This window comes from Ursus arctos, unplaced genomic scaffold (assembly GCF_023065955.2).
Source record: "Ursus arctos isolate Adak ecotype North America unplaced genomic scaffold, UrsArc2.0 scaffold_30, whole genome shotgun sequence".
Taxonomy (NCBI): domain Eukaryota; kingdom Metazoa; phylum Chordata; class Mammalia; order Carnivora; family Ursidae; genus Ursus; species Ursus arctos.
Window position 1 is genome coordinate 13,482,119 of NW_026622986.1, and position 13,838 is coordinate 13,495,956.

Below are 13,838 nucleotides of genomic sequence, written 5' to 3' on the forward strand. Positions count from 1 at the left end.
CACTCTTAGCAGTTATGGAATAGTGGGAACTCTCCCCACATCCAAGCTCCCAGATACCAACCAAGGGCCAGCCGTTCAGGTGGGATCTAACGGTGGCTGTCTATGGCCTGCTGTATGGAACCTTTCCTGCAGAGGAATTATAGCCCTGACTTACTTTGTATTCAGATTTTCTTTCAATAGCAAGTAATATGGTGATATAACATGGTACTGATTTCAGGAGCATCATCCTATACCACAGTGGTACATTGTTACATTAACATTAAGTCATCTTTGTCCCCCAAAGTCCATAGTTTACATTAGGGCTCAGTCTTGGTGTTGTACACCCAATGCACCCATGTGGTGTCACATAGAAGAGTTCCACTGCCTCAAAAGTCCTCCGGGCTGTGCCTATTCATCCCTCCTTTTGCCGCAACCCTTTATTCCTAACTTAAAAAAGTTTTAGTTTTTCCAGAATGTGAAAGAGTTGCAGTCATACAGTAGGTATCTTCTTGGATGTTTAAAACATTAAAATTCCAAGGTAATTGAATGTACCGATTCAAGATAGCCTTTGTCCTTTATTTTGTTTGTTCATCAGTGTAGGATCTGATGACATGTGCCTTATGGACTGAGAAAGTGTGATTTCTGTAGACATTTGTCACATAATGGGGAGGGCTGAGAACAATGACATTATGTACTACTACCTAGCACTAACCATTGGTACCATCCTCGTCTAAGAGGTGAGTCCAGATAGACTCTCTAGCAATGAAAGTAGGTAGTCTCAAGAGGTTATACTTTATTAAACCAGATGCACTAAAATCACTAACTTTCATACTTACCTTGCAATTGGAAATAAGGCGCGAGAGAGTCTGTTTGCTGTGTTTTGCCATGCTGCAATGTACCGTGGTACAGACCAAACTTTGTGATGAGGTGTTTCATCGTAAACTTAACAGTCTCTGCTGAAGTGCTGGAGAAGTTCTGCTGTGTTACAGCAAAATAAGTACAGTCTCTTTTAACTGCTCCTGGTCGTGGAAGTCCAGAAGAATCATGCTATTTAAGTTTGACTTTGTCAGTCTCTGATAATGATTCTGCTGATGATAGCATTTTCTGACAGTCTCATAGGGTTTGGTTACAATCATGGTCATTATAAACATTCACTTGCAGGTACCAAATTTTGATAAATACCATTCTTTTCTTGCATTTGGTAAACGTAGAGGAGAAAGTAAGATTTCTTAATGCATTAACTGCCTACCAATAGTATGCTTAATTTTCCCTCCAGTGTGGTTTCCAGGTCTGGTCCCAAAAATATACTTTTTAACAAATCATCAGTTTTATACTTTTAATCTGTATTTTTCTAATGTTGATTTAAAATGTATTTTGGTTTTTTCTTTAGCGGTGGATGAGAGTTCTGAAGACACATTAAGCAGGTAGGATTTTTATGGATTTTTAAAAATTATGTGTTGACTGAGGGAATGCAGAGAAAAGCCTTTGTGGAGAGTTCTACTCTGGGCTAGAGACTATATTACGTGCTGGACGTTTATTACTTTCGTAGTCATTACAATAGCTTCACAAAGTAGCTGTGCTATTATAGCCTATTTTTTATTAATTAGTCAGCTGTGGTTCAGGGAGGTTGATTAATTGACCTATGATTCCATAGTTAATGAGTAGCAGAGCCATGATGTGACTGTCAGCCTGTGTGACTCCCACACCCATTCTTCTGTTCCTCAGCAGCACTGGGATTAAGATACGGATCCTAGTCAGATCAACTCAGAAAGTCAAATGTAGTCATGTGTTAACTTAGATTTAGAGTTTTCTTAAGAAACCAGGTTAGTCCAAGCGTTTGTCCTAGTATATTTGACAACTAGTGATAACTAGAGGCAATTAGTGCGGTGGTAACTAGTCTCTTTTTACATATCAAAGATTTTAGGGTGGATCTCAGTAACCTATAGCCACAGTACATAGCTTTTACATAAGCAAGACCTAATCACGCAAGTTCTTAGCTGTAGTGATGTCTGCTCTCCTTGAGATGAATGATTTTTCCAGAAGTGAAGGATATGCAATCTAGGTGTAGACCATGTTACGTTAATTAAATTTATCATCTATTTAGAGGATCTTTCTAAACGGTTCTCTATTTACTGACTTCCCAGTCTAGTTTTCCCTTTAGGCTAGTACCCTTCACTAGTTCTTTGAAGCTTTTTCTTTCTTTTTTTTTTTTTTTTGTAGACTTTTTTCTTTTTCTCTATGACTTTTCTATAATCTTTTTTGATTTTTTTTTAAACTTTCTTCTCTGCTTCTCTTGGTGCTTCTTGTATTCCATTAATTTCTTCTACTTCTGCCAGCTACGTATTCTCTGTTTTTCTGTAGACAACATCAAGAACACATAAGTTCAGGATTTTAAGGAATCTTAGAGATGAATGATTCAAAATACCGTCAGGTACTGCAACCTATGTTTAACATCCTTACCAAATGGTTGTTTAAATAGAGAATTTGAAACTCAAAAGAGATGAAAGTGACCTATTTGGCTATTATATGTGACAAGAGTGAGATTTAAATTCAGGTTTCTTCCTTTTTCCTCATCTAGTGGGTGAATGTTTTAATAATAGAAAGATGGGGAGTGGGTCTAGTAAACACAGTGAAGGTGGGTTAGGAAGGAGTTAGCAGGGGAGGCCGAGTTTCAAGAACAACAACGTTGGGTTGGACAAGAATAAGAGTTTTAGAAAAGATGTCAGAATATTGGGTTTTATTGTAAGTTAGTTAAAGATGCCCTATAGGAAGGAAGGATACACACACAAAGGAATGAAGGACACAGGATATTGGGAGTTGTGTAGAAAGGCATATTAAAATAGAGGGTTCAAGAGAATCCTGAGCAGCTTTTTTGTTTTTGTTTAATTGAGCGAACTAGCGCACTTCAGGTTTTCTGTTGAGAGATATTAAAATCATTTGAGCCACTGGAAAGAGTCTTTTTACAGAATATAGGAATGTGATACCATCTACTTCCATTCCAACTTACAGAGAGTGGCTTAAATCCTCTCGAGTAATAGGGGGAATGGCGATTCTGAACTATCTAGATGTATGGCCCAAGGTCGTGGTCTCCTCCATCCACCTCTTTTCCTAATTCTTTGATGCCTTTCCATGTACATGTAGGGTTTGGTGGGGTGGGACTGGGTGTCATATCTGTAACAGAGCTTCATTTGGGTAGTTGGTAACATGTCTACGTTGAGATGACTCCATGGATGACTGAAACTCCGTGTAGCTTGTTCTCCAGGAGCAGCAAATGGCTCCTACTGTTGGTCATTTGAGCTTATCCTTGTTTTGGGAGCCTGTGCTTTCATAGTCTAGAGATTGAAAAGTTGGAGAGTACGACTGAGCCCTGCAGAAGAGTGATCTAGGAGTGGGAGCTCACAGAAAGGAACTATTAGGCAGTGTCTAGGGAAATAGAGGCATGGCTACCTGGACTTTATTTTTTATAGCAGTCTCTCTTCTTGGGTATCTGAGTGCCTATGAAGGTTTTTAAGGTCTTGCTAGTTTATATAAGGCAGGACCTGTGTAGGAAAGAAGTTGGACCTTCTAATTTTTAATCTTTTAATCTCTCTGGGAAGAGTATTCACACTAATAACATAAATTTGTGTATTTATTTATGTTTTTAAATTGAAGCATAGTTGATACACAGCGTTGTGTTAGTTTGAGGTGTTCAACATAGTGATTCAACAACTCTGTATGTTACACCATGCTTAGCACAAGTGTAGCTACTATCTGTTACTGCATAATGCTATTACAGTACCATTGACTGTATACCCTATGCTGTACTTGTATCCCTGTGACTTACTATAACTGGAATCCTGAACCTCCCATTCCCCTTCTCCCATGTTGTCTGTCTGCCACCCCCTTCCCTTCTGGCCATACAGAATTCTCTGTATTTCTGGGTCTGTTTCTGTTTTTTGTTTGTTCATTTGTTCTACTTTCTAGATTCTACATATAAGTGAAATCATATAGTATTTGTCTATCTCTGTCTGACATATTTCACTTAGCATAATATCCTCTAGGTACATCTACATTGTTGCAGATGGCAAGATCTCTTCCTTTTTTATGGCTAGGTAACATTCCTCTGTGTGTGTGTGTGTTTGTGTGTGTGTGTGTGTGTGTGAGAGAGAGAGAGAGAGAGAGAGAGAGAGAGAGAGAGAGGTACATCTGTTGATGGACACTTGGGTTGTTTCCATATCACGGCTGTTGTAAAGAATGCTGCAATAAACATGGGGGTGCATGTATCTTTTCAAATTAGTGTGTTCATTTCTTTGGGGAAGTATTAAATAACCAGTAGTGGAATTACTGGATCATATGGTATTTCTATTTTTAATTTTTCAAAGAACCTCCATACTGTTTTTCACAGTGGCTGCACCAGTTTCTATCCCCAACACCAGTGCACAAGGGTTCTTTTTTCTCTACATCCTCGCCAATATTTGTTTTTTGTGTTTTTGATTCTAACCATTCTGACAGGTGTAAGGTGATAATTCATTGTGGTTAACTTTTGCACGATTAGCTTTCCAACATTTCAGAGAATTCCTTGCTTGTCACTCTTACTTATGGGAACTAAGACTGGGGCTTTACTAGGTGTTTCACGTCTTTGGAGAGGTGGAGACAAAACAGAGAACGAAAACTGTTTAAAACCAGAGTCCAAAGTTTGAAAGACCTGTACTCTAGCAACTATAAAACATTGATGACAGAAACTGAAGATGACACAAAGAAGTGGAAAGACATTCTATGCTCATGGATGGGAAGAACATATATCGTTAAAATGTCTACAGTACCCAACGTAATCTGCAGATTTAATGCAATGCTTATTGAAATACCAACGACATTTCTCACAGAACTAGAACAAACAGTCCTAAAATTTGTATGGAACCACTGAAGACTTCGAGTATCCAAAGCAATACTGAAAAAGAAAAACAAATTGGAGGTATCACATTTGTAGATTTCAAGTTATAGTACAAACCTATCCTAATCCAAACAATATGGTACTGGCATAAAAACAGAGATATAGATCAGTGGAATAAAACAGAAAATCCAGAATGAAACCCATAAGAATATGGTCAATTAATCCTTGACGAAGCAGGAAAGCATATCCGATGGGGAAAAAGCAGTCTCTTCAACAAATGGTGGTGGGAAAAGTGAACAGCTACATGCAAAAGAATGAAACTGGACAGAAAAATAAACTCAGAAATGGGTTTAAGACCTAAATGTGACACCTGAAATCATAACATACTTGAAGAGCACACGGGCAATAATCTCTCTGATATTGGCTGTAGCAACATTTTTTTGCTAGTTCTATGTCCTGAGGCAAGAGCAGTAAAAGCAAAAATAAACTGTTGGGACATCAAGATCAAAAGGTTTTGCACAGTGACGGAATCAATACACAAAAGGAAAAGGCAACCTAGAGAATGGGAGAAGATATTTGCAGATGACATATCTGGTAAAGGGTTAGTATACAAATACGAGGTACTGATAGAACTCAACACCCAAACGCAACCCTGTTTAAAAATGATCAGAAGACAGGAGCATACATTTTTCCAAAGAAAACATACAGATGGCCAACAGGCACATAAGAACATGCTTAACATCACTCATCGTCAGGGAAATGCAAATCAAAATTGCAACGAGATACCACCGCACACCCGTCAGAATGGCTAAAATCAAAAACACAAGACACAAGTGTTGGCCAGGAGGCGGAGAAAAAGGAACCCTCTTGGACTGTTGGTGGGAATGCAACAGCCACTGTGGGAAAAAGTATGGTGTTTCCTCAAAAAGCTAAAAATAGAACTACCCTACAATCCAGTGATTGCACTACTGGGTATTTATTCAAAAAATACAAAAACACCAATTCAAAGGGATACATGCACCCCTATGTTTACTACAGCATTTTTTGCAATAGTCAGCCCAAGTGTCCATTGACAGATGAATGGATAAAGAGGAAGTGGTATATATACACAATGGAATATTATTCAGCCATAGAAAAGAATGAAATCTTGCCATTTACAATGAAATGGATGTAAATAGAGAGTATTAAGCTAAGTGAAGTAAGTCAGAGAAAGACATCAACCGTATGATTTCCCTCATGTAGAATTTAAGGAACAATAAAAATGAGCAAAGAAAAAAAAGAGAGACAGACAAACCCAGAAACAGCCTCTTAACTATAGAGAACAAATTGATGGTTTCCAGAGGGGAGATGGGTGGGGGAATGGCTGAAATAGGAGATAGGGAGTAAGGAATGCCCTTGTCATGAGGAGCCCTGGGTGATGTCTGGAATTGCCGAATCATTATATTGTATACACGAAACTAATATAGCACTGCATGTTAATGGTACTGGAATTAAAATAAAAACTTAGTAATAAAAACAGAGGCCAAATTTTAATTATATCAAGAAACTTCTTTCAATAAATAGATAGCTGACCTTTCACTCAATTTTTCTTTTTAATGAACTTGGTTTGTTGTATATTTTTGCTCTAAAGTCTTTCTGTTTGCTGCGGTGGTGATGATTCATGGCCTACATCAGATGATGACGACTTTAATATCAAGGTAAAGTACTCTCTTGTGAAATTAATTTTCCTGCTCTGAATTTAGTTTTGTCTATTATTACTGTTAAAATTTAGCAGTGGCCTGCCTGTCATCATTTTATGTTTGTAATGGAAAGTTGGTCAGAACAAACGATTTTACAAAATTATGGCAAGTTAAAAAATCTTTTTTTTTTTACTCTGGCAAATAGTGAAGGTGGAGGTTGAAGAAAATGAGCTGGAAAATATATAATGACAGGAAAATTATATTGGGAAAAGCTTTCGCATAATGGTGGAAATATGACATTTAGTCAAGGATAAGGATTCTTACTGTGAGGTTTAAATTATCTTAACATGACTGTCTTTCTCTTTGCATCTTGCTTGCTTGCTTGCTTTCTTGCTTTCTTGTTTTCTTTCTTTCTCTCATTCTTTCTCTCTCTCTCTCTCTCTCTCTCTTTCTTTCTTTCTCTTATTCTTGCACTCTTTCTTTTCCTTCCTTCCTTCCTTCCTTCCTTCCTTCCTTCCTTCCTTCCTTCCTTCCTTTCTTCCTTCCTTTTTCTTTCTTTGTTTCTCTAGAAAACATGAATTTTATAGTACTAATGCCTAAATGAAATCTTTAGTGGATCCAATTATTTATTGCAGATATTTTTCTTGGACATTTTTTATTTTGGCAGCCTGTAGTGTTATGACAGAAGATATTTTTTCTCTGTTTCTATTCTTTGTTCTACATTCAGACTAAAATAAATCGACATTGTCTAAATTCAGAAATTTAAACTGTTTCTCAACATGTATATTGCGAAGGCATTCCACTGTGCTTTCAAATTAGTTCCATGGAGAGTATAGTTAAAACTCTTTATCTATGTGAAGAATACATGTTTTGCCTAAAATAATAATCAGCTCTAGAAGCAGAGGCTCTTCATACCCTTATGGTAAAATGTCCAATTTCAGAAATCTTTTATATTATAGTTTAAAAAATATCTACTTGTAGCCTTTGTATCAGATTCTAAAACTGAAAATCTCACTCATTTTATGTTTATTTAAATATTCATTTGAAAGCCCCTGCATCATTATATGCTGCTGGATGTTAGGAAACATAATTGTGCATCTCTTGGAACACCTAGAATAAAGTCTTGCTTGGAAGAGGCAATTTAATATTTTTTGAATGTGAATAAATGAGCAGACAGATGGAATTCTGTATAATGGAATGTTATAAGTATTGTAATGTGTATAATTTGTCATAATTAAATACATAAATTTTAAAAAATATGGCTCAAATTTAGATTCTATTTTCATGTTTAGGCTTTATAAGCGCAAATGAATTATGTTGAGGAAACAAAGAAATAAATAAGAAGGAAGGTTGCAGTGTATTTTTTAGTATCCTCTAATTGTGAGCTTAGAGTTGTAGATAAAAATGCCCAACTATTTTCTTTAACCCCACCTATGTCCCATTAGATATATCCTTTCAAGGAATCCATTTCTCCTTAGAATTCTCATTACCAGTTCTTTCTCCATGTGCAAAGTTGATGTATTAGAAACATTTCTTTTTCTATTTTTTCTCTCTCTGGTAATAATTTATAGCTTTCAGATAGTGATGGATGACCACAAATTGAACAACCTATAGTGAAAACATTAAATTGTTTACTACAGTAATTATAAAGAAATACTTGTAGAGTGAGAAAAGTCAGTATTATTAGGGATAAACTATGAACAAGAGCCTCTGTCTTATATATATTTATACTTTATATGTAATATGTATTTATAATATGTAATTGAAAAAATTTTAGAGACTTCTGTTTGTTGTATATCCATAATCATACTTACATATTCCGGAAAATACATATTTTTTCCATATACCTTTTTGTACTTACATTTTTCCTTTTTTTCCTTGTCTTAAGCTTTTGCTTGATTGATTGGTCATGTCTTATTGTTTTCCTTTTTGCTTCTTCTCCCCCCAACTCTTTTTTTTTTTAATGACTTATCCGTACCCTAATTTTTCCTTGAAGAAACATTTCTTTAGAGTCTGTTCTTTCAGTCCTTCTCTTTCTGTCTCCATTGTCAATATATTTGGTTATAGCGTTGTGTTGTCTGAGTGTGGTTTTCATTCATGAATCATTGCCCTACAAGGTTTATTATTAGTTTTTTCCTCTTTTCTGGAAGGAGCTGATTTAAACAATCGTTTGTCTTTAGCATTTTGACAAACAAAACCAACTTAAAGTGTAATTCCAACTTACCTGAATAAGATATTACTAAAAACTAAATTTTAATATTTTCTCCTACAAGAGATATTCGTGCAAATATAAATCATGCAAACACATGTTAAAGTATAAATAATTAATCTAAATTTCTTAATGTTTGGGGTTTTTATCAATAATGCTTTCAATTACCTAGGAATAAAGTTGTGTTTTAGGTTACTTTGGTAAAGAAAGTATTTAAAAATATTTAAAATTTCAATTTAATTTACATATACTGTATTCTTAGTTTTAGAGGTAGAATTCAGTGATTCATTAGTTGCACACAACACCCAGTGCTCATTAATTCAAGTACCCTCCTTAATGCCCATCACTCCTTATTCCACTCCCTGCCCCCCACTCTGCCTCCCCTCCAGCAACCCTGTTTCTTGCCTATAGTTAAGAGTCTCTTAGGGTCTGCCTCCCTCCCTGTTTTCATCTTTTTTTTTCCTTCCCTTCCCCTATGTTCGTCTGTTTTGTTTCTTAACTTCCACATATGAGTGAAATCGTGGTAGTTGTCTTTCTCTGACTTTTTTCGCTTAGCAGAATACCCTCTAGTTCCATTCAAGTCATTGCAAATGGCAGGAGTTCGTTCTTTTTGATGGCTGAGTAATATTCCATTGTGTGTATATGCCACATCTTCTTTATCCATTCATCTGCCAGTGGACATCTAGGCTCTTTCCATAGTCTGGCTATTGTGGACTTGCTGCTGTTAACATTGGGGTGCAGATGCCCCTTCAGATCACTATGTTTGTATCCTTTGGAGAAATACCTAGTAGTGCAGTTGCTGGGTTGTAGGCTAGCTTTAGTTTTAAATGGTTCAGGAAGAAGTTGTATGATAATCAGGGGTAAGGAAAGTAACACTTTGGGACTAGCTATTAAATCTCTCATAATCCTCACCCCATGAGAAAATGTAGGCTAGTAAATGGCAGAACTGTGACTTGAATCTACATTTGAATGATTCCAAAAGCCGTGTTCTTTGTGCAGCAGTGCTCATTTGATAATAGTGACTATTATGATTATTTTACCAAATGTGATACTTGCAATCCTTAAAACTATTAATTTTTGTTCTAGAATGTCCCCAAACCAAGCTTAAGAAACCTAATGGCTGCTTATGAGAAAATCAAGAACTGTAAGCTATTTGAAGACTTGTGTTATTCACTGCTGTTTGTTCATTCTTGTGTTACTCAGTAATTCAAAATTACAGATATTTTCATGTACTCTTTATTTTGTTTTTTACTAAGTGGAAACAAAACCTGGCCTTATGACAGTAGGCGATAATCTTTCACTTACGGACGATAATTCTGATCATAAAGATGGAGATACAAAAGTGCATGACCTTTTTTGTCCTGCTATTCCATCACCTAGAACTCTTAAAAAGCCTCTCATGCCATTAGCAGGCCTTGGTGTTACAAAGGTAAGTTGTTTTGTTTTAAACTTTTTCCCCTGATGTTTTTTTTCACTTACATCCTCTTGATCCTTATAATGAAAAGAATCTTAGGAAGAAATGGAAGTCCTCAAGATAAGAGAACACAGTGTAATAACAACAGGGAGATAAGTACCGGATTGAGATTTATAAAGGTTGGTGGGAGTGAACAATTCTTAGGTATGCCAGTATGGAAGTAAAGAATTAGAAAGCAACTGGCAAGAACAGCTAGATGGAGGTGAAGATGAGGGAGGGGGTGGGGGGAAGAATTCATTTAAGAAGGGCAAGATGAATGTAAAGATTGAAGAGTTGAGAGAGAGTATTACAAAAACACAATTGCAGTAGTGGGGCTAAGGGAGAGCAGATAGTCTGTATTATAAAATAGGGTAGAGATTATTTTGAGTGCAAACTAAGAAAACAAAGTCAGGTAATACAAATGCTTAGACTCTTCTGAATGACTTACAGCTGATTTTCATGAAGCCTGGAAGAAAATTTTATCCCTTTAACTTTAATAAAGTGTGATATCTCATATTTAATTTAGCAAAATCTGTGTTTATAGATAATGCAAAGTGAAATCTGTGTTAGACCTTAATCAGATTTATTATGAATTTTGAATTTTTGGCCATTGTCTTCCTTCTGGTTCCTTTCTGCCTTCCTTTCTTTCTTTTTTTTGAAGATTTTATTTATTTATTTTGTGCGAGAGAGTGAGAGAGAGATATTGAGAGCTGGAGCACACAGAAGCAGGGGGAGGGGCAGAGGGAGAAGCAGACACCCCACTGAGCAGGGAGCCTGATTCAGGACTCGATCCCAGGACCCTGGGATCATGACCTGAGCTGAAGGCAGACGCTTAACCAACTGAGCCACCCAGGTGCCCTTCCTTGTGGTTTCTAATTTAACGTACTGTGTGGTATAATCTTGGCAGGTTTTAGATCTTTTTGAGAATAAAGAGAGGAAATAAGTAAACATTTTATGTAGTCTTTTCATTAATTAAAACGGAAATTTCTGATTATGTAAGTGAGGTTCTTAATCTTTATCCAGCAAATGAAATAAATTTTAAGCTGCAACACTGTTAAAGGAGAAAATTGTTTCCGGATTCTGATTTATTTATTTTTAATTATATCTGCATATAATAGATACATACAAAGACATCAAATGAATGAACTCACAATTTATAAGTTTTTTTCTAATATGAACTATTTGTCATCGTAGAGTCATAAGGAAGGAAAGGTTGCCAACAGAGTGTACAGAATTATTTCTGGAAGATGATTTTTACTTTTTCAAGTATCTCCAATAGTGGATACATTTTATATTATTCCCAGGAAACTTTAGTATTCCTAGTTGTTAATTCTAGGGGTTTTTTTTAGGTTTTAAAAATTTTGAGTAATCTCTATACCCAACACGGGGCTTGAACTCACAACCCTGAGATCAAGAGTCACACACTCTTCCGACTGAGCCAGCCAGGCACGCACATAGTTGTTAAATTTAACGTGCGAATTCTTTCGAATCTGAAACTCAGAAATACTGGTGATTGGATTTTTTTGGTCCCTTTCTTCTTTCCTCATGTGAATATTGGGCCCTGCTTGATAATCATACATGTATTTGGAGTCTTTAAAACATTCAGCTTGGATGGTCATGATTATTAATTTGTTAGTACTAGGTTCTTTCTCCAGTCCTTAACTACCGTCTTGTATTCGTAGATAGGAAATTAGAGCTATTAGTTTGCTAGTCACAGTTCACAGAAGAAAACTATGTGAATTTTAAAATGGGATTTATCTTTTTTCATAAATCATAGTAGTACTTAAAAATGCCTCAAAATGCTGTGATCCCATAAGTATTTCTCTTCCACAATTTAAATCTTTTTAAGATTGATTTTTAAAAAGGAGTATTCTTATAAAATCTTAAATCGGTGTTTTGCGATTAAATCTTTTTATTAATCTTTAAAATGCTGTTCATTACAGAGATGAATACTTGCCTGCGTATGTTTTTTTCCTAAAGTTTTATTTATTTCAGAGCGAGAGAGAGAGAGGGAGTGTGTGGTGGGGGGAGAGGGTAAGAGGGAGAGGAAGAGAGAGGGAGAGAAGCCGACTTCCCACTGAGCATGGAGCCTGATGTGGGGCTCAGTCTCACAAACCCGAGATCATGACCTGAGCCAAAATCCAGAGTCAGATGCTTAACCAACTGAGCCACCCAGGTGCCCATTAACTTGCCTATGTTAATAAAAGTGTATTTTCTATCCTTGAAACTAATGTGAAGTATATAATTGAAATATTGAATCCCATGGCTTTTTCCCCCTACCTTTATTTTTGTTCTGAAAATTTCAGAGTTCTGTGTAGGTTTACATTATTTACTTATATCAATTATATTTTGTTATATTTATATTTAAATATGTGTAATTATATTAATTATATTTTCCTGAGCAATGTCATTTTTTTCCTACTTCAAATGTATTTGTCTATAACTTTCTTCTTAAGTCTCCTGGGTGCTTCAAATTTGGTATGTCCCGGATTGAAAACATCGTTTATGACCTTTCCCACTTCCCTGACTTTTTGTAATCTGCTCTGTCATTTGTTTTCCCCACGCTAGTGTATGGCACCACCGAAACACTGAAGCAGGAAAAATCCTGGACTCCAAACTTCCCCGAAATTGCTATATCCAGGGGCACCTGGGTGGCTCACTCGGTTAAGCATCTGACTCATGACTGGCTCAGGTCGTGTTCTCGGGGTCCTGGTATATCAAGCCCCATGTCTGGCTCCATACTCAGTAGGGAGTCTGCTTGAGGATTCTCTCTCTTCCTCTCCCTCTGCCCCTTCCCCTGCATGCGCACACTGTCTCTCTCTAAAAATAAATAAATAAATTTTTAAAAAACAATCACCACATCTCTACCTCTGAAACCAGTAATACATTATATGTTAATTAATTGAATTTAAATTAGAAAAGCGACACCTGGCTGGCTCAGTGGGTTAAGTAAGTGTCTGCCTTCAGCTCAGGTCATGATCCCAGGATCCTGGGATCCAGTCCCGGGTTGGGCTCCTTGCTCAGCGTGGAGCCGGCTTCTCTCTCTGCCTGCCACTCCTCCTGCTTGTGCTCTCTCTCTCTTTCCCTGACCAATCAATCAATCAATCAACAAAAATCTAAAAAAGAAATAAGTTAAAAAACAAAAAAAAATTTAGCACATTCAGTCATTCACCACATTCAGAATTTTGTCCCTGCTTACCATTTTTCATATCTTATTAACATAATTCACCCCCTCACCTATAATTTTGAAATGCTCTTCTGGTTTTGGTTCCTTTATGCTCATCTTGACATTGCTGTCAGAGTGACCTTTTTAAATATGTTTGTGATGATGTAACTTCTCCGCTTATTTGGTGGATACCCATGACATGAAGGAGAAAGTTCATATTCTAGCATGACACCTTTTTGGTTCAGTCCTGATTTTCCAATTACATGTCTGTATCCCGTTCCCAAAAAGTGTGTTCCAGTTTTGCCACATTCTCTAGCTATCGTCACTTCCTGTGTTATTTCATAGTTCATCCTTTTGCTCCTCCTACCTTTTCTAGAAGGCCCCTCACACCCTCCTTGTGCACTTTGTCTGTCTTTCAAGATACAGCCCTATCTTTGCAGCACTTCCTGAGCTTCCCACATACAACTGTTTTCTCTTTTGTG

General features: G+C 36.6%; 2 protein-coding genes across 2 annotated transcripts in view; both read left to right on the plus strand.

Moving 5' to 3' along the window:
• LOC125280907 (ankyrin repeat domain-containing protein 26-like) overlaps positions 1-13,838 on the plus strand; it is a 414,415-nt gene that overhangs the window by 274,881 nt on the left and 125,696 nt on the right. The gene's annotated exons all lie outside the window — the stretch shown is intronic.
• The window catches only part of LOC125281623 (ankyrin repeat domain-containing protein 26-like), a 45,529-nt gene that overhangs the window by 31,309 nt on the left and 382 nt on the right, over positions 1-13,838 (plus strand). The window contains exons 12-15 of the mRNA XM_057304720.1: positions 1,370-1,403; positions 6,480-6,546; positions 9,824-9,881; positions 9,994-10,166. Of these exons, the coding sequence (XP_057160703.1) occupies positions 1,370-1,403; positions 6,480-6,546; positions 9,824-9,881; positions 9,994-10,166 (332 nt within the window). The remainder of the gene's footprint in view (positions 1-1,369; positions 1,404-6,479; positions 6,547-9,823; positions 9,882-9,993; positions 10,167-13,838) is intronic.